The 21,901-nt window shown below is 38.5% G+C and overlaps 1 protein-coding gene across 1 annotated transcript in view; it reads left to right on the top strand.

The window, feature by feature from the left end:
• The window catches only part of MYCBP2 (MYC binding protein 2), a 270,674-nt gene that overhangs the window by 19,857 nt on the left and 228,916 nt on the right, over positions 1-21,901 (top strand). The window contains 1 exon segment of the mRNA NM_001192817.3: positions 16,153-16,228. Within this exon segment, the coding sequence (NP_001179746.2) occupies positions 16,153-16,228 (76 nt within the window).

The following is a 21,901-nucleotide window of genomic DNA, read 5'->3' as shown; positions in this document are numbered from 1 at the left end:
CCCTCCCCCTTCAACCACAAATCTGTTCTCTATGTCCATGAATCTTTGTTGCAGCTGGGTTCGTTTGTGTCATATCTTAGATTCCACATGCAAGTGATATCACACGGTATTTGTCTTTCTCTTTCTGACTGACTGCATTCAGAAGTCCAAGACAATCTGTACTTGCATAGGGCACTGATCCTATTTTTTGAAATTAATTTTTATTGGAATATAGTTGTTTACAACGTTGTGATAGTTTCTGCAGAGTGAATCAGCTATATATACACATATATCTTCTCTTTTTTGGATTTGCTTCCCATTTAGGTCACCTCGGAGTCTTGCATAGAGTTCCCTGTGCTGTGTTGTAGGTTTTCATTAGTGACTTGTTTTATGCTTGCTGCTGCTGCTAAGTCACTTCAGTCGTGTCCGACTCTTTGTGACCCCATAGACAGCAGCCCACCAGGCTCCTCCGTCCCTGGGATTCTCCAGGCAAGAACAGTGGAGTGGGTTGCCATTTCCTTCTCCGTGTTTTATGCTTAGTAGTGTATATATGTCAGTGTCAGTCTCCCAGTTCACTACAACCCCTCTTCCCCTCTAGTATCCATAAGTCCTTTCTCTACTTCTGTGTACCTGTTTCTGCTATTCTGCCATTGTTTCTTAAAATATTTTACTGTAGTTTCTTGGTTTTTTTTTCTTCTAACATCCCAATGACAATTATGAGAAGACTTTTGAGATTGTCCCACAGATCTCTGACTGTTCACTTTTTCTGTTGTCAATTTTCTTCCTCTTTGTTCTTCAGATTAGGTGATTTTTATTGATTCATTTTCAAGTTCACAGACTCTTTTCTATTTCATCTTTATTCTCTTAGTGAGCCCACCCAGGTGAATTTTATTTCATATACTGCATTGTTCAGTTTTAAAATTTACATTTGGCTCATTTTAAAAAAAATTTCTCTTTGTCTTTTGAGAACATTTTCCTGCTCAGTTCAAGTGTGTTTGCCTTTACTTGATGGAACATACTTATAATGGTTGCTTTCAGGGTATTGTTGAATAATTATAACATGGATCATCTCAGGGTTGGCACCCATTAGTTATTTCTTCCCTTGAAATTTATAACATTTTCTTTTTTTTTTTTTTTAATATTTATTTGTTTTGGTTGTCCGGGTCTTTGTTCTGTGCTCGGGCTTTGTCTAGTTGCAGGGCGTGGGTACTACTCTTCGTTGTGGTGCTTGGGCTTCCCGTTGCAGCAGCTTCTCCTCTTGTGGAGCACAGACTCTAGGCATGTGGACTTCGGTAGCTGCAGCATGTTAGCTTACTAGCTGCGGCCTGTGGGCTCTAGAGCTTGAGCTCAGTAGTTGTGGTGCATGGGGCTTTAGTTGCTCCCTGGCATGTGGAATCATTCCCAATCAGGATTGAACCCTCATCCCCCCGACTTTGGCAGGCAGACTCTTATCCACTGTACTGCCAGGGAAGTCCCTATCATGTTTTATTTTTGCATTGTGAGAATTTTGGATTGTATCTTGGACATTGTGCATTTGTTTTGAAAACTCTGGAGCTTACTATAATTATCTGGAGAACGTTGCTTTTTGTTGCTGTTTCTTTTAGCAGTCTGTCATTCCCTGGTGGCTCAGATGGTCAAGAATCTGCCTGCAATGCAGGAGACCTGTGTTCAATCCCTGGGTCAGGAAGATTCTCTGGAGTAGGAAACGGCAATCCATTCCAGAATTCTTGGGACAGAGAAACCTGGCAGGCTGCAGTCCATAGAATTGCAAAGAGTTGGACACAACTGAGCAACTAACACTTTCGCTTTCAACCCATTTAGCTTGAGATGGCAGATTTGATCTTGCCTTTTATGGGTGATGGTTTTCAGTTCTCAGAGCCTTTGCTGTCTTGGTGGGGTCTATCTTAACACCATGCAGCTCCAGAGCAAGCCCAAGATTTGTGTGGGCTTTGTAGACAGGATTAGAGAATCCCTTTCTCCATCCTTCACCCTTCCAGGGTTTTCTCCACATTCTCCAGCATGTAGGAGCCCCTTTCCCCAGTTCCTGTGGCCAGAAATGTGGGGCTTCTCTTGGAGGTTTAGCTTCTGTGTTGTTGTTCTCTGTATGCAGTGGTTGCTTCCTGGTCTTAGAGCAAAGCTGTTAGAGAAAAGAGGAACAGGTAGCCAGCCTGGGAAGCTCACTGTCCTCTGGGTCACTTTTCCAAATTTGACTCCCTCCCACAATCTTTTGTATCGTTTTCAGAGTTCTCAAGTAATTTTTTTTTCTTTTTCTGTCTTGTATTTTGCCCAAAGTTTATAGTTGTAAACAGCATGAAAGAGAGGCTGTGTTTTATGTCACTATACTGGCATCAGAATTCCTTCTCTGAGTGCTTTTAAAACTTTTCTCCTTATTTTTGATTCTTAGCAATTTGACCATACGCTTACTAAATATGTTTTTTCTTAGTGTGTGTTTTTCATGTGTTTGGTGTTTATCGAACTTCTTAGATGTGTACAATATAATTTTGGTTTAATTTGACACATTGTGGCCTTTATTTCCTCTAGTAGTAGTATTTCAAACCTAGTCTCTTTCTCTCGCATATCCTTCTGGGAATCCACGTAAACACACATGAGGCTACTTGATATTGTCTTATGGGTGAAGGGTCGGCAGACTTCTGTAACTGGCCAGATAGTAAATACTTGAGGCTTTTCAGGCTGTGCAGTCTCCATTGAAATTGTTGCAACTGTGTTGTTACAGCTTGAAAGCAGCCATGGACAGTTTTTAAACAAGGAAGCATGACTGTGTTCCAGTATAATTGTATTTACAAAAATAGGTAGCAGGTTAGATTTGGGCTGCAGACTGGAGTTTGCTGACTTCTGAGGTGTAGACATTTATGGTTGCTGCAGTTGCGTTGTGAATATAGAGGTAAATATAGAGCTGACTGTGGCTCAGATCATGAACTCCTTATTGCCAAATTCAGACTTAAATTGAAGAAAGTAGGGAAAACCACTAGACCATTCAGGTATGACCTAAATCAAATCCCTTATGATTATACAGTGGAAGTGAGAAACAGATTTAAGGGACTAGATATGATAGAGTGCCTGATGAACTATGGATGGAGGTTCGTGACATCGTGCAGGAGACAGGGATCAAGACCATCCCCATGGAAAAGAAATGCAAAAAAAGCAAAATGGCTGTCTGGAGAGGCCTTACAAATAGCTGTGAAAAGAAGAGAAGCGAAAAGCAAAGGAGAAAAGGAAAGATATAAGCATCTGAATGCAGAGTTCCAAAGAATAGCTAGAAGAGATAAGAAAGCCTTCTTCAGCAATCAGTGCAAAGAAATAGAGGAAAACAACAGAATGGGAAAGACTAGGGATCTCTTCAAGGAAATTAGAGCTACCAAGGGAACATTTCATGAAAAGATGGGCTCGATAAAGGACAGAAATGGTATGGACCTAACAGAAGCAGAAGATATTAAGAAGAGGTGGCAAGAATACACAGAACTGTACAAAAAAGATCTTCACGACCCAGATAATCACAATGGTGTGATCACTGACCTAGAGCCAGACATCCTGGAACGTGAAGTCAAGTAGGCCTTAGAAAACATCACTACGAACAAAGCTAGTGGAGGTGATGGAATTCCAGTTGAGCTTTTTCAAATCCTGAAAGATGATACTGTGAAAGTGCTGCACTCAGTATGCCAGCAAATTTGGAAAACTCAGCAGTGGCCACAGGACTGGAAAAGATCAGTTTTCATTCCAATCCCAAAGAAAGGCAATGCCAGAGAATGCTCAAACTACCGCACAATTGCACTCATATCACATGCTAGTAAAGTAATGCTCAAAATTCGCCAAGCCAGGCTTCAGCAGTATGTGCACCATGAACTTCCAGATATTCAAGCTGGTTTTAGAAAAGGCAGAGGAAGCAGAGATCAAATTGCCAACATCCGCTGGATCATGGAAAAAGCAAGAAAGTTCCAGAAAAACATCTATTTCTGCTTTATTGACTATGCCAAAGCCTTTGACTGTGTGGATCACAAGAAACTGTGGAAAATTCTGAAAGAGATGGGCATACCAGACCACCTGACCTGCCTCTTGAGAAACCTATATGCAGGTCAGGAAGCAACAGTTAGAACTGGACATGGAACACCAGACTGGTTCCAAATAGGAAAAGGAGTATGTCAAGGCTGTATATTGTCACCCTGCTTATTTAGCTTATATGCAGAGTACATCATGAGAAACGCTGGGCTGGAAGAAGCACAAGCTGGAATCAAGATTGCCGGGAGAAATATCAAAACCTCAGATATGCAGATGACACCACCTTTATGGTAGAAAGTGAAGAGGAACTAAAAAGCCTCTTGATGGGAGTGAAAGTGGAGAGTGAAAAAGTTGGCTTAAAGCTCAACATTCAGAAAATGAAGATCATGGCATCTGGTCCCATCACTTCTTGGGAAAGAGATGGGGAAACAGTGGAAACAGTGTCAGACTTTATTTTTTTGGGCTCCCAAGTTAGTGCAGATGGTGACTGCAGCCATGAAATTAAAAGACGTTTGCTCCTTGGAAGAAAAGTTATGACCAACCTAGATAGCATATTGAAAAGCAGAGACATTACTTTGGCAACAAAGGTCCGTCTAGTCAAGGCTATGGTTTTTCCAGTGGTCATATATGGATGTGAGAGTTGGACTGTGAAGAAAGCTGAGTGCTGAAGAATTGATGCTTTTGAACTGTGGTGTTGGAGAACACTCTCGAGAGTCCCTTGGACTGCAAGGAGATCCAACCAGTCCATTCTGAAGGAGATCAGCCCTGGGTGTTCTTTGGAAGGAATGATGCTAAAGCTGAAACTCCAGTACTTTGGCCACCTCATGCAAAGAGTTGACTCATTGGAAAAGACTGTGATGCTGGGAGGGATTGGGGGCAGGAGGAGAAGGGGACGATGAAGGATGAGATGGCTGGATGGCATCACCTACTTGATTGATATGAGTTTGAGTGAGATGGTGATGGACAGGGAGGCCTGGCATGCTGTGATTCATGGGGTTGCAAAGAGTCGGACATGACTGAGCGACTGAATTGAACTGAACTGATGGGACTGGATGCCATGATCTTAGTTTTCTGAATGTTGAGCTTTAAGCCAACTTTTCACTCTCTTCTTTCACTGTCATCAAGAGGCTCTTCAGTTCTTCTCTGCCATAAGGGTGGTGTCATCTGCATATCTGAGGTTATTGATAACATGGTAGACTAAGGGAGAATGTCAAGAATGATGAGCAAAAAAGAGAAAGTGAAGACATTAATGGACCTCATAGAGGTTATTTTAAGATTCAGTTCAGTTCAGTCGCTCAGTCGTGTCCGACTATTAAGTGGGTGAAAGTAAAGTAAAGCGAGTAGTATCAATACATTCCAAATAGTGTGCCTTTTAGCAGTTAACAAGTAAAGAGTTAGATTATGTGCTCCGAGCTAAATAGGTAGCGATGGGATTTTGAAGTGGCCCACCACATCAAAGTGAAAGGTGGTAGGTTTTCCTGGTAGATGTACTTTTATTGTCAGAGAAAGTTACTGGCTCTAGACCACCATTCTGATGCTGTGTGTGACCTCTCAGTAGGTATTAATTAACATCATTATAGCTTATTGAAAACAATGTGTGTTACCAGTACAGAAATACATAGACATTAGAATGGATAACTCATGAGAAGTAATGTATATGCTAAAGATTTAGGGGACGGGAAACGGAAGAAAAAGGAGCTAGTACCGAAGAGGGAGAAATGACTATCATCAAGGGAAGATAGAACACTAAAATAGAGGTTCTTCAAGAAGCTGAGGGTAGGGGAGAATTTAAAGAAGTAGACTGTTTGACAGTACTCATATGTAGAAGAATATAAAGGATGAAGACTGAAGATAAATGCATTGGCAACAAGTAAGTTTGTGATGTTGGGAAGTCTCATACAGTTGTAGGAGCTTAATTGCAGGAGAGTGTGAGACAGTTGTTCTCAAGAAGTTTAGTGATGGAGAGAGAAGGGGGGTAGAGAACCATTTGAAACTTTTTTTTATTTTTCAATTGGAGGAGGCGAATAGGTTAGAAGCCATAGAAGTGAGAGATTAAAGAATGAACAAAAAAAGGTGTAAGTGGTTGAGCAAAATCCCAAAGAGGGTGTGTGAGATGAGGTCCAGTGCCTGGGAGGAAGGGTGTCCTTATGGCAAGTGCTGTCTTTTGGGATGAACGGACTTGAAAGAGGAGATTTCAGTTTTGGAAGATGTCTCAGGGACATATTTTCACCCCTTTTTATCTTTCTATTTGAATTGTAGCAATTTTTTCTGATCTCTTCAAATTCTGTCTTTATCATGTCTAAAATGCTGTCAACTCACTTCTTTAGTTGCAGTTTTTTTTTCATGCCTGGAAGTTGGGTTTGATTATTTTTCAAATGTGCTCTGTTTTCCATACCCTGCAGATACTATTAAGCTAGTTTTTTATTTAAGCTTGGTAAGCATGCTGCTAAGTCACTTCAGTCGTGTCCAACTCTGTTTGACCCCATAGACGGCAGCCCACCAGGCTCCCCCGTCTCTGGGATTCTCCAGACAACAACACTGGAGTGGGTTGCCATTTCCTAGTTGTGTCTCAAAATTTCTTCTGTAGTTTGTCTTTCTATTGTCTTTTTTTGCTAATTCTCACTAATGGTACTTTGTAGCTTTGTGTGCCTGGTTGCATGACTGCTAACTCCTGACCCTTCTGTGGCTGTCTTAGTCCTGGGATGAATGAATTGTCTTCAGAAAGTTTTGGAGTTGCTTTATGGCTCAAGTTTTGCTCACCCACCTGGGCTCCATTTGCCTAGATTATAAGTTTTCATGAGGCATGGTCTAGTAAAGTCATAATTTTTCAATCTTTTTCTCCCCTCACTCTCTACTCTCAGTATCTCTTTTCTTATGCTGGTCTGCTCACTGCCTAGCCTTACCCTTCCCCGCCCTTCCCTTCCCACTCCTGCATGCTAAGTCGATTCAGTCGTGTCCAACTCTCTGTGACCCTATGGGCTGTAGCCCACCAGGCTCTTCTGTCCATGAGATTCTCCAGGCAAGAATACTGGAGTGGGTTGCCATGCCCTCCTGCAGGGGATCTTCCAAACCCAGGGATTAAACCTGCGTCTTTTACATCTTCTGCATTGGCAGGCATGCCACTTGGGAAGCCCTACCTCAAACCTAAAGACCCCCCAACCTAAAGACTCCTATCCTGATATAAAGACTTGCAGATAAAAATCAAGAGACTGAAGCTGTGTTGGAAATCTCTTTGCATTTCTCTCCTAGACCAATTGAACTATTAAAATCTCTGTTCTTATTACTAATTATCAGCCTAAGTTAAGTAAATAAAAGTTTCCTACTTAGTAATCAGACTACTATCCTGCCCTAATTTATTCAGTGATGCATGAACACAATGAAAATATCATTACATTAATTACACAGGAGAAATAAGTCTGGCTTCTATAGAGAAGCTGCAATTTACATATGATGTTTTATAAATTAATTGATTTTTAAAAATTGGTCTTGTATTTGCTGACCTTGATAGTTCATTTATTAATTATTTGTGGATTATTTTGTATTTTCTATAAATATGGTTATGTTATTTACAAATAACAATGCTTTGCTCTTTCCTTTTCAACCATTATGACTTTTATTTCTTTTGCTTGACTTACTGACTTCCAATACAGTATTAAATAGAAGTGGTAATAGTGTAAATTCTTATTTTTTTTCCCTGTACTTTGTGGAAGTCTTTAAGTTTTCATTATTGAGTGTAATTAAGTATAATGTTAGCTGAAGGGTTTTTGTTGATAATCTTAATGAGATTAATAACATCTCTTCTTTTCCTAGTTTACTGAAGCATTTCATCACAAATATTTGTTGAGTTTTATAAAATAATGCTTCTGTTGAAATGACCATATTGCTCCCTTATTTCCCTTATTCAGCATAAGGAGAAACTTAAAAAAAATAAATTTGGCATTTTATTTATTATCCTTTTTATATGTTGATGGACACTGAAATTATTTTTAGGTCAATGGCATTTTTTCCTCATATTTTTATATTGAGGTATGTAGTTTACATGCCATAAAATTGAACTTTTTTAAGGTATTTAATTCAGTTATTTTTAGTATATTCACAAAGTTGTTCAACTGGAACATTTTTCTTCACCCCACAAGTAACCCCTGTGTCCTTTTGTTGTCACTCCCTGTCACCTTTCATCAGCCCCTAGCAAGCCGAGTAATCAACTTCCTGTTTCTGTGGATCTGGACATTCATCTAAATGGGATCATGCCATTTGTAATCTTCTGTGGCCCTTGCTTCTTTTCATTTAGCATAATGTTTTCAAGGTTTATCCAGAATGTAGCACTGCATTCTTTTTTATGGCTGAATAATATTCTATTATATGCATGTGTCACATTTAGTTTAATCTGTTTATCAGCTGATGAACATTTGGGTTTTTTCCACTTTTTTGCTATGTAGTATTTTTGCTTTTATGTTCATGGGAAACACTAGCCTGATATTTTCTTATTTCAAAGTATCTTTTTCAGACTTGGGTGTCAGAATTATGCTAGCCTCATAAGATGAGCTGGGAAATGTTTTTTTCTTTTTATATTCTCTGGAAGAATTAGTCTGAGACTGATATTTGTGACTGTACCAGCAAATTCTCTAAGTGTTTGGAGGAATTCACCGTTGAAGCTATCTGAGTGTAGTTTTCTTTGTGGGAAGATTTTGACTAGGGATTCAGTTTCTTTAACAGACAGAAGACAACTCAGACATTGTGTTTTTTCCTTGTGTAGTGTTGAGAAGTTATTTTGTCCTTTTACCTAAGTTGTGAAATTTAGAGGCAGTGTGTGTAGTAATGTCCCCTTCCTTATTTATTTCTCACGTGGGTTATTTGTGGTTTTATTTTTTTCTGACCAATCTTGCTAGAAGTTTATTAGGTTTATTAATCTATTCAGAGAACCAGTTTTGACTCCTTCATTTCCTCGTTCTGTTTCACTGATATCTGCTCTTATTTTAATTTCTCTCCTACATTCTTTATACTAAATTGCCTCTCTTCTTTCTAATTTCTTAAGTTGTAAACCTACATCATTTACTTTCAGAGTTTCTTTTTACATCAAATACATTTGTATGCAAAAAACTATGTGTTTCCTCAAAGTCCTTCTTTAGTGGCATTCCCCAAGTTTTGATATGTCATGTTTCATTTTTATTCCATTGAAGATATTTTCTAATTTCCATTTTAAGGCCTCCATTATAGATGGAGGCCTTACATATATATATATATATATATATATATATATATATATATATATATGTATCCATTATATATATGTAAGGCCTCTTTGATCCGTAGGTTATTTAGAAATCTGTTTTTTAGATTTCCAAATATTTGAGAATTTCATAGTTTTCTTTCTGTTGTTGTTTTATAGTTTAATTTTTTTGTGATCGTTGTCCTTAAAAATTTGTTGAGGCTTGGTCTATGGCCCAGCATATCATCTATTTTGGAAAATAGGTTATCTTCGTTAAAAAAGAATACGCATTCTGCAGTTGTTGGATGTGATTTTCTATGTCTGTTAATTAGGTCAAGTTGATTAATCATGGTTTTACATCCTCCTACTTGCATACTGTTTTGTCCTCTGCTTATTCTATCAGTTACATAGAGATGTTAAATTCTGATCTTGTAACTGTGGGTTTGTCTTTTCTTCTTTTAACTTCTCTCAGTTTTGCTTTCTATATATTGAAGCTATGCTGTTGCTATTATACACATTCACTTTTAGGATTTTTGTGTCTTCCTACTGAATGGACCCTTGCAACATTGTGAAATGTTCTGCTCATCTCTGATAGCACTTCTAGCCTTAAAAATTACTTCATCAAGTATATAGCCACAGAGAAGGCAATGGCACTTCACTCCAGTACTCTTGCCTGGAAAATCCCATGAACGGAGGAGCCTGGTAGGCTGCAGTCCATGGGGTCACTAGGAGTCGGACACGTCTGAAGCGACTTAGCAGTAGCATATAGCCACACCAGCTTTTTTGGAGAGGCCAGTGAGTGTGTGCAGGATATATATTCTGCAATCCTTTTAGTCTATGTTCTTTTATTTAAAATTTTGACGTTGCAATTTTTATTTTTATTTTTTTTGACGTTGCAATTTTTAAAGGAAGTCTTTTCTTTCATACTTCTTATAGTATTGGTGTATTGATGGGAAATTATGTCAGCTTCTGTGGATCTGAAATCATCTCTATTTTTTCTTCATTATATAAAATATTTGTTTATTGGCTGTGCTGGGTCTTCATTGCTGTCTTTTCTCTAAAGGCAGCAAACAGGGCCTATTCTCTAGTTGCTGTGCGAGAACTTCTCGTTGTGGTGACTTCTCTTGTCGTGGCGCACAGGCTCCAGGGCATATGGGCTTCAGTAGCTGCCACACAAGGGCTCAGTAAGTGCGGCTCTTGGGACTCTAGAGCCTTGGTTAGTATTTGTGGCGCTCAGATTCAATTGCTTCATGGCATGTGGGATTTTCCAGGACCAGGGATCAAACCTGTGTGCCCTGCATTGCAAAGTGGATTCTTAACCCCTGGGCCACTAGAGATAAGCCCTATTTTTGTGTTCATTTTTAAAGGATATATTTGATAGGTATATAATTCTAGGTTGCTAACCCTCCCATCCTCCCCCTACCCCCCAGCGCTTTTCAGCGCACAAAAAATGGAACCTGTCAGTCTTCAAATGTTTCCCCGCCCCCCGGCTACTTTTGACATTTTCTCTATATCCTTTATCTCATCGGTTTGACTGTGCCAGGCAGTTGGTATGTCTACGTGTGGTTTTCTTTTTGTGTTTTCCTTCTTAGAATTCCCTGAATTTCTTGAATCTCTAGGTTGATTTAATTCCTTACTTTTGTAAAAGTATCATCAGTTATTTCCTCACATATTGCTTTTGTTCCATTCTTTATTTTCTCTCTTTTTCTGAGATTGCAGTTACATGAATATGAGACAATTTGGCTATGTCTCACATGTTTCATACTCTTTTGTTCATTACATTCTTTTCTCTGTGCTTGAGTTTGGATGATATTTTTTCTTGGCTTTTCTTCAAGTCAGTGAATTCTCTTTTCCTCTGCTCTGTTCTGCTCTTAGAGTCTTCTGACAAGTTCTTAATTTCAGGTATTGAGTTTTCTGTTCCAGGAAATCCGCTTGGCTTTTTCTTTGAATGTTGAAAATTACATCATTTCATCCATTTTGTTCATCTTTGCATCGAGGTCAAGTCCTTGCTTCCCAGTGTCTGGGTTGTCTTGAGTCTACCTGACTGACTGTTTTTTTCTTGACTGTCACATTATTTTGCTTCTTTGGATGGCACCATAGTTTTGGACGGAGAAGGCAATGGCACCCCACTCTAGTACTCTTGCCTGGAAAATCCCATGGACAGAGGAGCCTGGTAGGCTGCAGTCCATGGGGTCGAGAAGAGTCGGACATGACTGAGCGACTTCACTTTCACTTTTCACTTTCATGCGTTGGAGGAGGAAATGGCAACCCACTCCAGTGTTCTTGCCTGGAGAATCCCAGGGACAGGGAAGCCTGGTGGGCTGCCGTCTCTGGGGTCGCACAGAGTCGGACATGACTGAAGTGACTTAGCAGCAGCAGTAGCAGCAGCAGCAGTGAACTCAGTCCTCACTTATACCCACACTCTGCAAATGCCCTCATGCAGGAAGATGCCAGTGATCGAAGCTCTTCTGGGAAGTGCTCGTCCATATCTGGATTCATCTAGTTCCCCTGTTGCTTCCAGACCTTTCTTGTATTAGTCCAGTGTTTGAAGGAAAAGTGATGACTTGTTCCTATCTGGTATCTTTCTTTAGTAAAATAGAAGTGAAAGTCAGGAGTTTGTCTTTGCAGAAAGAAAAGGCAGATAATTTTCAGAGTGTTTATTTGTATAAGCATAGTGATGTTTTGAACAGTTTTATCTGTGTTGCATGCTAATAGTTATATTTTTTCTTCTGATATGAGACTGTTTATCAAAATATACTCTAGGCCAGGGTCAACAAACTATGGGCCACAGACCAAATGCAGCTCAGTTCCTTTTCTGTATGCCTTGTGAGATAAGACTGGTTTTTACATTTTAAAATGAATAGATACACATCAGTCAATCAGTCAAAGGAGAAAAATGTCTTGTGACCCATGAAAATTGTATGAAATTCAAATTTCAGTATTCAGAAATCACAATTAGATTGTAATGCTCAGTCGCTAAGTCAGGTCACTCTTTGTGACCCCATGAACTGTAGCCCACCAGGCTCCTCTGTCCATGGGATTTCCCAGGCCAGAATACTGGTGTGGGTTGCCATTTTCTCCTCCAGGGGATCTTCCTGACCCAGGGATCGAACCCGTGTCTCCGGCGTCTCCTGCATTGGCAGGCAGCTTCTTTACCACTAGCAGCACGGCCACCCTAATCTGTTACTGTGTTGTCTGTGACTCTTTCATGTTAGCAGATGATGAGCAGTTGTAACAGAGATCTTATGGCCCACAAGACATAAAATATTTGCTGTCTGGCCCTTTACAAAAAAAATTTGCTTATTCATGTCTCAGACCATAGACTTGGGAATTTTTCATTTCTCATTTCTAAGGGAAATTGAACAAATGATTGAAACCCTCTTATTCCATATGTTCTTTGAATTTTGGCTTATTTAAATACTAGCATTTTAGAGTTCGAAGGAACTTCAGAGATAATCTCCTTCAACCTTTTATTTTGCAAACAGAGAAACAGATTTAGAGTTAGTGAAGTTTTATGGCTGATTTTTGTTTTGTTAGAAAATAGACTTAGTGTTAAATGGATATAGAAACTAATGATATGTAATGTGGAACAACTTGCAAAATTTATTTGTTCTTGTTGCAGAAGTATTTGGTTTTACTGAACTGGTAGCTATTAAGAGAATTTTTTGTTTAGAATCTTTAAAGTAAATATTTTAAAATAAATATTTAAAGCATGTTAATAACGATTGCCTTTCATTACCACCCATAATTCTTCCAAATCTCATGGGTATGAGGTTCTTCTTTTTGTAAGAAGACTAAAAATCTTACAGGACCAATTCCAGACATTCTTCATTAAGCTCTTATTGATTTAAGATTTAAAGTCCTAAATCGTCAAAAATTCCATGGTGAAATGTTAATGTGTAAGGCTTTTTTCTAGAATTTTTCTTTTGTCTATCCATCCTTAGATAGCATGAAAAGTTTATGCTTAGTTCTGAAATGCAGTCATATAGTAGGATGTTGTATTACTAATAAATAGCATTTTTATTTTCTAAGTTGAACACAGAATTCCTACCTATAATTTTTGGCTTTTTACTAGGTTTTTTGGGCAACCCTCTACTTCTATAACAAGACACATCAACAAAAAACACGATAAAATCAATTTGTGGGGACTTGGGGAAAGTGTCAGATGATGTGTATATTCAGAATTGGTGGGTCCAGATTCATTAAAATTGTTATAACTAATTAGATGCCAAATGCATACAAATATTTTAGGAAAACATATCAAGTCATTTGAACTTTAAGGAAGTCCATTATACAAAACAGACAAAAGTGTTGGTGTATGCTTTGGAAAATTTAAGTCCGTGTTAAGTAGGCTTCAGGAAATCCATCTTAATTTGGATCACCACCACTTCCTGTCTGCCTATAATGTGGGAGACCCGGGTTTGATCCCTGGGTGGGGAAGATCCTCTGGAGAAGGAAATGGCAAACCACTTCAGTACTCTTGCCTGGAAAATCCCATGGACGGAGGAGCCTGGTAGGCTACAGTTCATGGGGTCGCAAAGAGTTGGACCCGACTGAGTGACTTCACACACACACACACACACACACACACACACACACACACACACATATACATATTCTGTTTCTATAATGATTGGTTTTTGAATGAACCTTGATGCTTTTCTAAATTGTATAAAAGGGGTTAACCTTTTAGTATTTACTTATTTCTTTTGGTCAAATAACTGATTTCACTTACATAAACTTAAGTATAAAGGAAAGTTGATTTTCTAAACCACACATGAAAAATACTCATTAACTTTTCATCACCTTGTTTATTCATCTGGTATCTTGAACATCCATGATGTGTCAGAGACTGATGCAGGTGTTAAGAGGGAAAATGTTGAAATAGGTATTTTTTGCTCATAGTCGAGTAGATTGTGTGAGCAGGTATATCTATCCGTGTGTCACGCTTGATACTATTACTCTCTTTCCCTTGTCTTTTGTAGCATTTATACTGTGGTGGGGAAATCCCATGTGCATACATGATTTCCATTACTTTCTTTGCATGAAAATCTGAGGAAAATAATCCTGTGCATAATTCCTTAAAGGAAGTTTCTGGCTAGATATCCTTTAAATGTATCGATGAGTCCATCCTTGACCCTCCCCTTACTTTACTCTAAGGCTGGTAACTATAGCTCTGAAATTCTTTTCTCCCTGGCCTCTCTCCTTCCTCCCACTTTCTCTCAAAGTAGTTTGAGTCCTTTATCTCAGACACTTTTCTGAGCAAAGAGGTTGAAGCAGTGAGCAAGAACGATGTGGCCTCTGAACCCTTGAAGCTTACTTCTTGGTGCGAGTGCAGCACTAAACAGATAACTCTAAGCGTAATTGCAGTTGTAGGTTATGTGATGAGACACACGTATAAGATGAAATGAAAATCCATGTTAGGGAAACTAGCCCAGTCTGGGACTTTTCTGAGTAAGTGACTCTTACACTGGTGCCTCAGAGATGAATAGGAGTTATTTAGCAAGAGATGTGGGATAACATTCCAGGAAGACTTCATGAGAGCCCTAAGGAGCCTAGCAGATTCAAACAGCTGAAAGAATAGTCCTTGTGGCTGGAATATGATGAACAAGTTGGAAAAGGATGCAAAATAAGGAGAGTCAGGTCTTGGTAGAGAATCTTTTAAACCAGGTCAGTGCTTTTGGTCTTTATGGGAAAGAACTGAGAACATATTGATAGAGTTTGTAGTGGGAGAATTACCTATTCATTTGGTTTTCAACAAAACAAAAAACGTTTGTTTTTTTAAGTTGACTGAATTCCTATATGAGGTACGGATTTGCATAAATTCCTGATGCAAATGCAAAGAGCTGATGTAGATAGATTTAAGAACTATTTATGATATGTAATAAGATTTTGTGGTTAAAGTATGAAGCTGAAGCGTTAAGTTTTCATATGCTTGTTCATGTGTATTTTGTTGACTAAATGTATCTTGAATTCAAACATTTCAAAAGCAAACTTATTTTTTCCTTTTGCAAACTAATTCTTCCCCTTGATTTCCCTGTTTTGTGAAGGACATTCCTACCTCCAGGTGACCTAGCCTTACAGTTTTTGTTCTGGTCACAGCTTCCATTGCGTTCGTTACCAAGTGTTAAGGACCTGACCTCTGTAGCATCTAGGGTCTCCTCCTCCTCCTCCTCATCTCCTCCTCCTCTTCATCTTTTGTCTTTGTTGTAGCAGTAGCATCCTTCTGTTGGATCATTAAACTATGATTTTCACTCAAGTCTCAGAGTTCCTTGAGGACGAGAACTGTCTTTTTCATCTTGTCTTTAGTACCTGGCAGTATACACTTCAACATGGTAGACATGAAAAATATTAAATGAGATGAAAATAAAACATGTTCCTTGATTCTTATTTCTTCCACTATAATTCTTATTCTTTGCCAAATTAAATTTTTTTTTTTTTTTTTTCCTCAAAGTCTTTAAGGGACTTTCTTTTGCTTAAAGGATAATTTGATCTTAGGGCTGTGGGTAATGAAAAACTGGCTGCTGCATATGAGGAGTGTGTGAGCTGGGGTTTTCTTAGAGTAATTTAGTAAAAATGGACTCCTGGGCTTTATTGCATTGTAGTCCTCACTATTACAAAGAGCAGATTTTTCTGGGAAGGAAACATAACTAATATTTATTAGCAGCCCTGCTGTGGAATAAAGTGTTAACAATTTCATTTGATGCCTTTTTACATTTTTTAATTTTAGAAAAGTATTTTCAGAATTCACATTTTAAAATATAATGTATATTTCTTAGCTATCCAGTATTGTGCTGTCTTGTCAATAGCTCTGTTGTATGTTAGTATCTTGTATGTACACCTAGAGTATATATTGTTTTGTAATTTTGGGAGTACCTGTTTTTAGTAGCTTTATATAGTCTAAATATGAACTTCCATCATTCTTTTATTCCATTTTTTTTAATTTTTAGGAATAAGAAAATTTTAAATAAGAAGAAGTTGAAAAGAAAACAGAAGAGCAAATCAAAAGTGAAGACAAGAAGCAAGGTAAAACTTAGTAATTTATAAGGAATAAGGACTTTTTCATACAGTAATTTGAATAAAAATACAAAGGCTAGAAAGGTGAGAGGTACAAACTACTATGTATAAAATAGATAAGCTATAAGGACATATAGTACACCACAGGGAATACAGCCAATATTTGATAATAACTGTAAATGGAATGTAACGTTTAGAAATTGTGAATCACTGTTGTTCACCTGAAACTTATACAATGTTGTACATCAACTACTTTAATAAAAACAATAAGATATGCATATAATCATTTCTGTGCACTAAAGTAATATTTAAAGCCCCTTATCATTTGATCACACTGTTTAATTTTATCTTTTTGATGTTTTTGACCGGAGACCTGCAAGTTATTATTTGGAATCTGAAAATTATTTATTATTTATTCCTGTTACCTTTGATTAGTCCTTTGGGGGAGGATATCTGTTTCTCTTCTCGTTTTCATTCTGACTACACGTGCTAGAAACTGACTGAAATTGGCTTGTGAGTTGGGACTTGGTTTCAAGTTTGTCGTATACCTATGCGTACATTATGAATTAGAGAGTGTATTGGTGCGTGTATATTGTTCTGAACTTTTTTTGACTGTTGGTGGCTGTACAAAAGAAAAGGTAATAGAGAATATTTGAACTTGGTGGTACCTTAAGAGATCAAGGATCCTTTTCCCTATTTAATGCAGATATCTTCTCTATAAAATCCACCTAGTTTTTTCTTAAACATTTCACTTTCTATAAGAGAGTCTCTGTTATAATGGACAGGAGGAAGAGAGAAATCCTAACTATGATTTCTGAGGAGCTCTACTTTTGGTTATAGAAACAGTTACTTAGCTTGGGTTGTATAGCATATTTAAGTTCTATAGACAGTTGTTTCCTGACCTTTTTAATGAGTGTTCTTGCTCCTGTAGCTGGAAGAAATCTACTTTGAAGTAGTAAACCAAAAATAAAAGGATAGGGGATGGAATTGATCCTTTGGACCCAGGGATTATAATAATATCATTGAATCTTCTTGCTTCTCTTTTGCTCTGAGTGTGGGTTTATTGCCTGTGGCTGAGGACTAAGGCTGCTGGCAGCTCCAACTTTATTTTCTTTAGGCAAAAGGCAATTTCTTCTACTAGTTGTGGCAGAAAATCTTGGATGGGGTTTTTAATTGGCCTGCATTGTTCACTGTGATCTTGAAAATGGGGTGCTTCGATTGGTTAGATTCTGAGTTACTTTTGTAATGGACGGTGGGTGAGCACCCTGATGAACAGCCTATGTGGAATGTGGTTGCCCTCAGGAAAATGTTACTGTGTGGGCAGATAAATAATATATGTTCACTGTATCACATCTTATTACTTTTGTTTTGGGGACAGAAGAGGGAAGTAAGTGGAGATTATTCTTACTATCTTAATGTGTGGAAACCTTGAACAAATATTTATACACAGTCATTCAGATTTACAGTCTCTACCCCTTTTCCACTTTTTCATGCTATGTGCAGAATCTGAATATAGGAATATTGAAAATCTATTAAAATCCTTTTTAAGGTTTCATTTGTTGATTTTCCTAAAAGTGGTGGCATGTGGTATCTAGGAAGAGATAAAAAGTCAAAGTCTTTCTTCTCTTTAAATTCTGTCTCTGACTAGCTTTGTTCCCTTAATAATTTATCTTTCTTCTGTTGGCCTTTAGGTTTTCTATCTACTTTTTAGGAGCAGCTTGTGATAAGAACGATATTAAAAAAAACTTCATTCAGTTATTCCTTAGACTTTAATTACTGACTCTGTGCAGACCTTGTGCAAAGATTTGTAGGATGCAAAGATATTTGGGATGCAAAGATGAGTAGGAAACATTTCCTGTTCATGATGAGTGTATAAAGTGGTGGTGTTAGTCTCTGTCCTCTGTTACTATTTCTGGACTATTTTTTCATCCACCTTCATTTTATAAAAATTATTTTTAAGTGCCATTTAGCGCTAGGAGTCGGACCTGACTGAGCGACTTCACTTTCACTTTCCACTTTCATGCATTGGAGAAGGAAATGGCAGCCCACTCCAGTGTTCTTGCCTGGAGAATCCCAGGGACGGGGAGCCTGGTGGACTGCCATCTCTGGGGTCTCACAGAGTCGGACACGACTGAAGCGACTTAGCAGCAGCAGCAGCTGTACTAATTCATCTTCGTTATTGCTCTCATTGGCCCCTCCATTTCTCCATTAGCCATCGCCTTCGTTTACTTTCCTTCTTATCTGGTATAGATACCACAGTATTTTTAGAAAAACTCTTGCTTCATCTACTGTATTAGTTCTTTATAGCTGCTATAACAAACTTTATATTTTATATTTGGCTTAAAACAGCACAAATTATCTTACATTTCTGGAAGTCTAAAGTCTCAGGTGGCTGGTCTCACTTGGCTACCATCAAAGTGTCGGCAAGACTGTACTCTTTCTGGAGGCTCTAGGAGAGAATTCCTTTCCTTGCCTTTTCCAGCTTCTAGAGCCTGCATTCCTTGGGTTCTGCTTCCTTCCATCTTCACAGCCAGTAATTGTTGGTTGAGTCTTCTCATGCTACACTATTCTGACCCTTTCCTGTGGTTATATTTCTTTCTCCAACTGTCTTGCCACCTTCTCCCATTTATATAAACTGTTGGGATTACATGGGCTTCCCTGGTGGCGCAGCTGGTAAAGAATATGCCTGCAGTATGGGAGACCTGGGTTCAATCTTTGGGTTGGGAAGATCACCTGGAGAAGGGAAAGGCTACCCACTCCAGTATTCTGGCCTGGAGAAATCCATGGACTGTATAGTCCATGGAGTCGCAGAGAGTCGGACACAACTGAGCGACTTTCACTTGGGATTACATTGGGCCTCCCTCAATAATCCATAATAACTACCCTCATCTCAGAATTCTTAAACATATCTGCAGGCTCCCTTTTACCATATAAGGTGATGTACTCACAGGATCTGGGGATTAGGGGGGAGATGTTTTTGGAGGCCATTATTCTGACTACCACATCTTCCTTTTCCTCATTTATACATTTGTTGGATTTATCTGACAAAACTCAGTCCTGGAGCATCTCTCATGCTCAGTGGCAAAGAATCTGCCTGCCAGTGCAGGAGACATGGGTTTAATCCCTGGTCCAGAAAGATCTCACTTGATGCGGAGCAACTAAGCCCATATGCCGTAACTACTGAGCCTGTGCTCTAGAGTCTGAGAGCTTCAGCTACTGAGACCATGTGCCACAACTGCTAAACCCACGTGCCTAGAGCCCATGCTCTGCAATAGGAGACACTACCACAATTAGAAGCCTGTGTACCACAGCTAGAGTAGGCCCCGCTCACCACAACTAGAGAGAAGTCCTCACAGCAACAAAGACCCAGCACAATCCCTGGCCCCGGTCCAAACTCAGTCCTGTACAAGTGCAGCCATGTTTCCCTGCAGGTGAGCACCTCCTGGTAAAGGGAGTTAAATGAGAGTTTATTGACAGCAGTACCCTTTCATGATTGCCAGCATCAAATGAACCTTCCATAGCCAGATTATTTTCTTGTTTTTTCTGGTCAAATAGTTCTTCCATTTTTCCTATGTCTTTTTCAGTCCTTTGCCATTCGCCTCAAAGCCTCAAACTTGTGATAAATTCTGCTCTCCAGCAAATGACTTCACTTTCTTGTAAGAGAAGTCAAATCCATGACATAGGAAACTTCCTCAAATTCCTGCTATCAAATGTATCTATCTTAGATCAGGTTCTTTAATGGCAGAACCTGAAACTGTGAGTGTTGAAAAATACAATCATGGTTTAGAAACTTTCCATCATCCCTAAGGCTTTCCTTATCTCTGCTGCATTCCACACCCCGCCTGCCCCCCGACCCCCATTACAGCCTTGAATCTATGCAACCACAGATATGCTTTCTGTCATTATAGATTGGTTTTCATTTTTTAGAATTTCATGTAAATGTGATCATACTGGGTACACTCTTGTATCTGGCTTCTTTCCCTCAGCATAATGATTTTGAGTTCTGTTGATGTTTTTATATATATTAATAGTCTTTCCTTTTTTTTTTTTCCCTTTTCTGATTAGCATCCCATTGTTTGTATATATCCTGATTTTTAATTCACTCACTTGTTGATGGGCATTTTGGTGTTGTTTCCAGTTTCCAACCAATGCAAATAAAACCACTATGAACATTTGTGTACTAGTCTGTGTGTGGGTACACGTTTTTGTTTTTTTGGGGGAGGGTACATACCTAGGTTTGTGATGATTAAGGTGATGATATCTTTGATTTCAGGAGGACTCATAAGACTCAAAAGCAGTTTACAATAATGGCTAAGATTTATTACAACAAGGAGTACAGTGTAAGCAGGAGGAAAAATAAATGTATTCGTGGTTAGGGAGTAACGACATAGGCCTCCTAGTCTTGCCTTGTTGAGCACACAGGCCGTGCTTTCTCTCTGGCAGTGAAACACAGGAGTATGTGTGGAATATTTCTGTCCAGGGAAGCTTATTTGAGTCTCAGGATCTGAGACTTTTATGGGGATCTGGTCACATAGGTATATCCTGACATGCAGCCAGCTGCAGCAGGTGAAACTTGGGTTCACATTGTCAGTCGTGATGTTTCTGCAAAGTGGTTGGACCAGCTAGTGGGTAAGGTCTGTTGTTGTAGGAGTATGTAACAGAATCATCAATACCTAACATAAAGAAAGCTCTCTAAAGACTCCATTGCCAAGTGTTGGCCATGGGACAGTGATGATTCCCTTGGAGAAATACAGAGAATAAACAGTGTTAACTCAGTGTTAACACTTCCTCACAGGTGGCTTAATAGGTGGGTGTTTAGCTTTTTGAGAAACTGAAAACTGTTTTCCAGAGTGACTATTCCCATTTTACTGTTCCACCAATAGTGTGAGAAGTTTAATTGCTTTATATATTTGCAAACACATGATCTTGTTAGTCTTTAAAATTTTAGTCATTGTTTTTTTTAATACTCACATTAATTTTATTCTTAGAATCATAGCTGAAAATGAATGATTTTAAAGCAGTTAAAATGATTTCCTATGAAATAATTATGGTCAAAGTTTATATGCCAGGGGAAAAAAAATGCTCCTGAAAAGATACCACTGTCTTTCACCCTTTAAGAGTTACACAAAATTTTAGTCATTCTGATATAAGGGTATCTCAGTGATATTTTACCTTGCTTTTCTCTCATGACGAATGATGTGTGAACATTGTCATCATCATCATATGATAAGCCTTTCACCAGTTATGTCTTTTTATTGTGAAATGTCTGTTCAACTCTTGCCTTCCCTTTTAATAATTGTTTTCTTCTTATTGAATTCTCAGGGTACTTTATATATTTTAGATCAGAGTCCTTTGTCAGCTGTGTTGCAAATAATTTCTCCTGTCCTGTGGTTTGCCTTTTTTGATTTTGTAGAGTGCTTTAGAAGAGCAAAAGTTTTATAAATTTAAAGAATTGATTTTTCTCTTATGCTTCATGTATTTTGTGTCCTAGGTTTTTGTCTATAGATTTTCTTCTAGAGATTGTATAGTTTTAACTGGTGCGTGTAGGTCTGTGATCCATTGCAAGTTAATTTTTGTATATAGTGTGAGGTAAAAGTTGATGTTCATTTTTTCACATGTTGGTATTCAGTTGATCCAGCATCATTTCTTAAAAGAATCTTTTTTCCTTTGAATTATCCTGGC

This window comes from Bos taurus, chromosome 12 (genome assembly GCF_002263795.3).
Source record: "Bos taurus isolate L1 Dominette 01449 registration number 42190680 breed Hereford chromosome 12, ARS-UCD2.0, whole genome shotgun sequence".
NCBI lineage: Eukaryota > Metazoa > Chordata > Mammalia > Artiodactyla > Bovidae > Bos > Bos taurus.
Note: the sequence above shows the minus strand (reverse complement) of the source record. Positions and strands in the feature narration are given on the sequence as shown.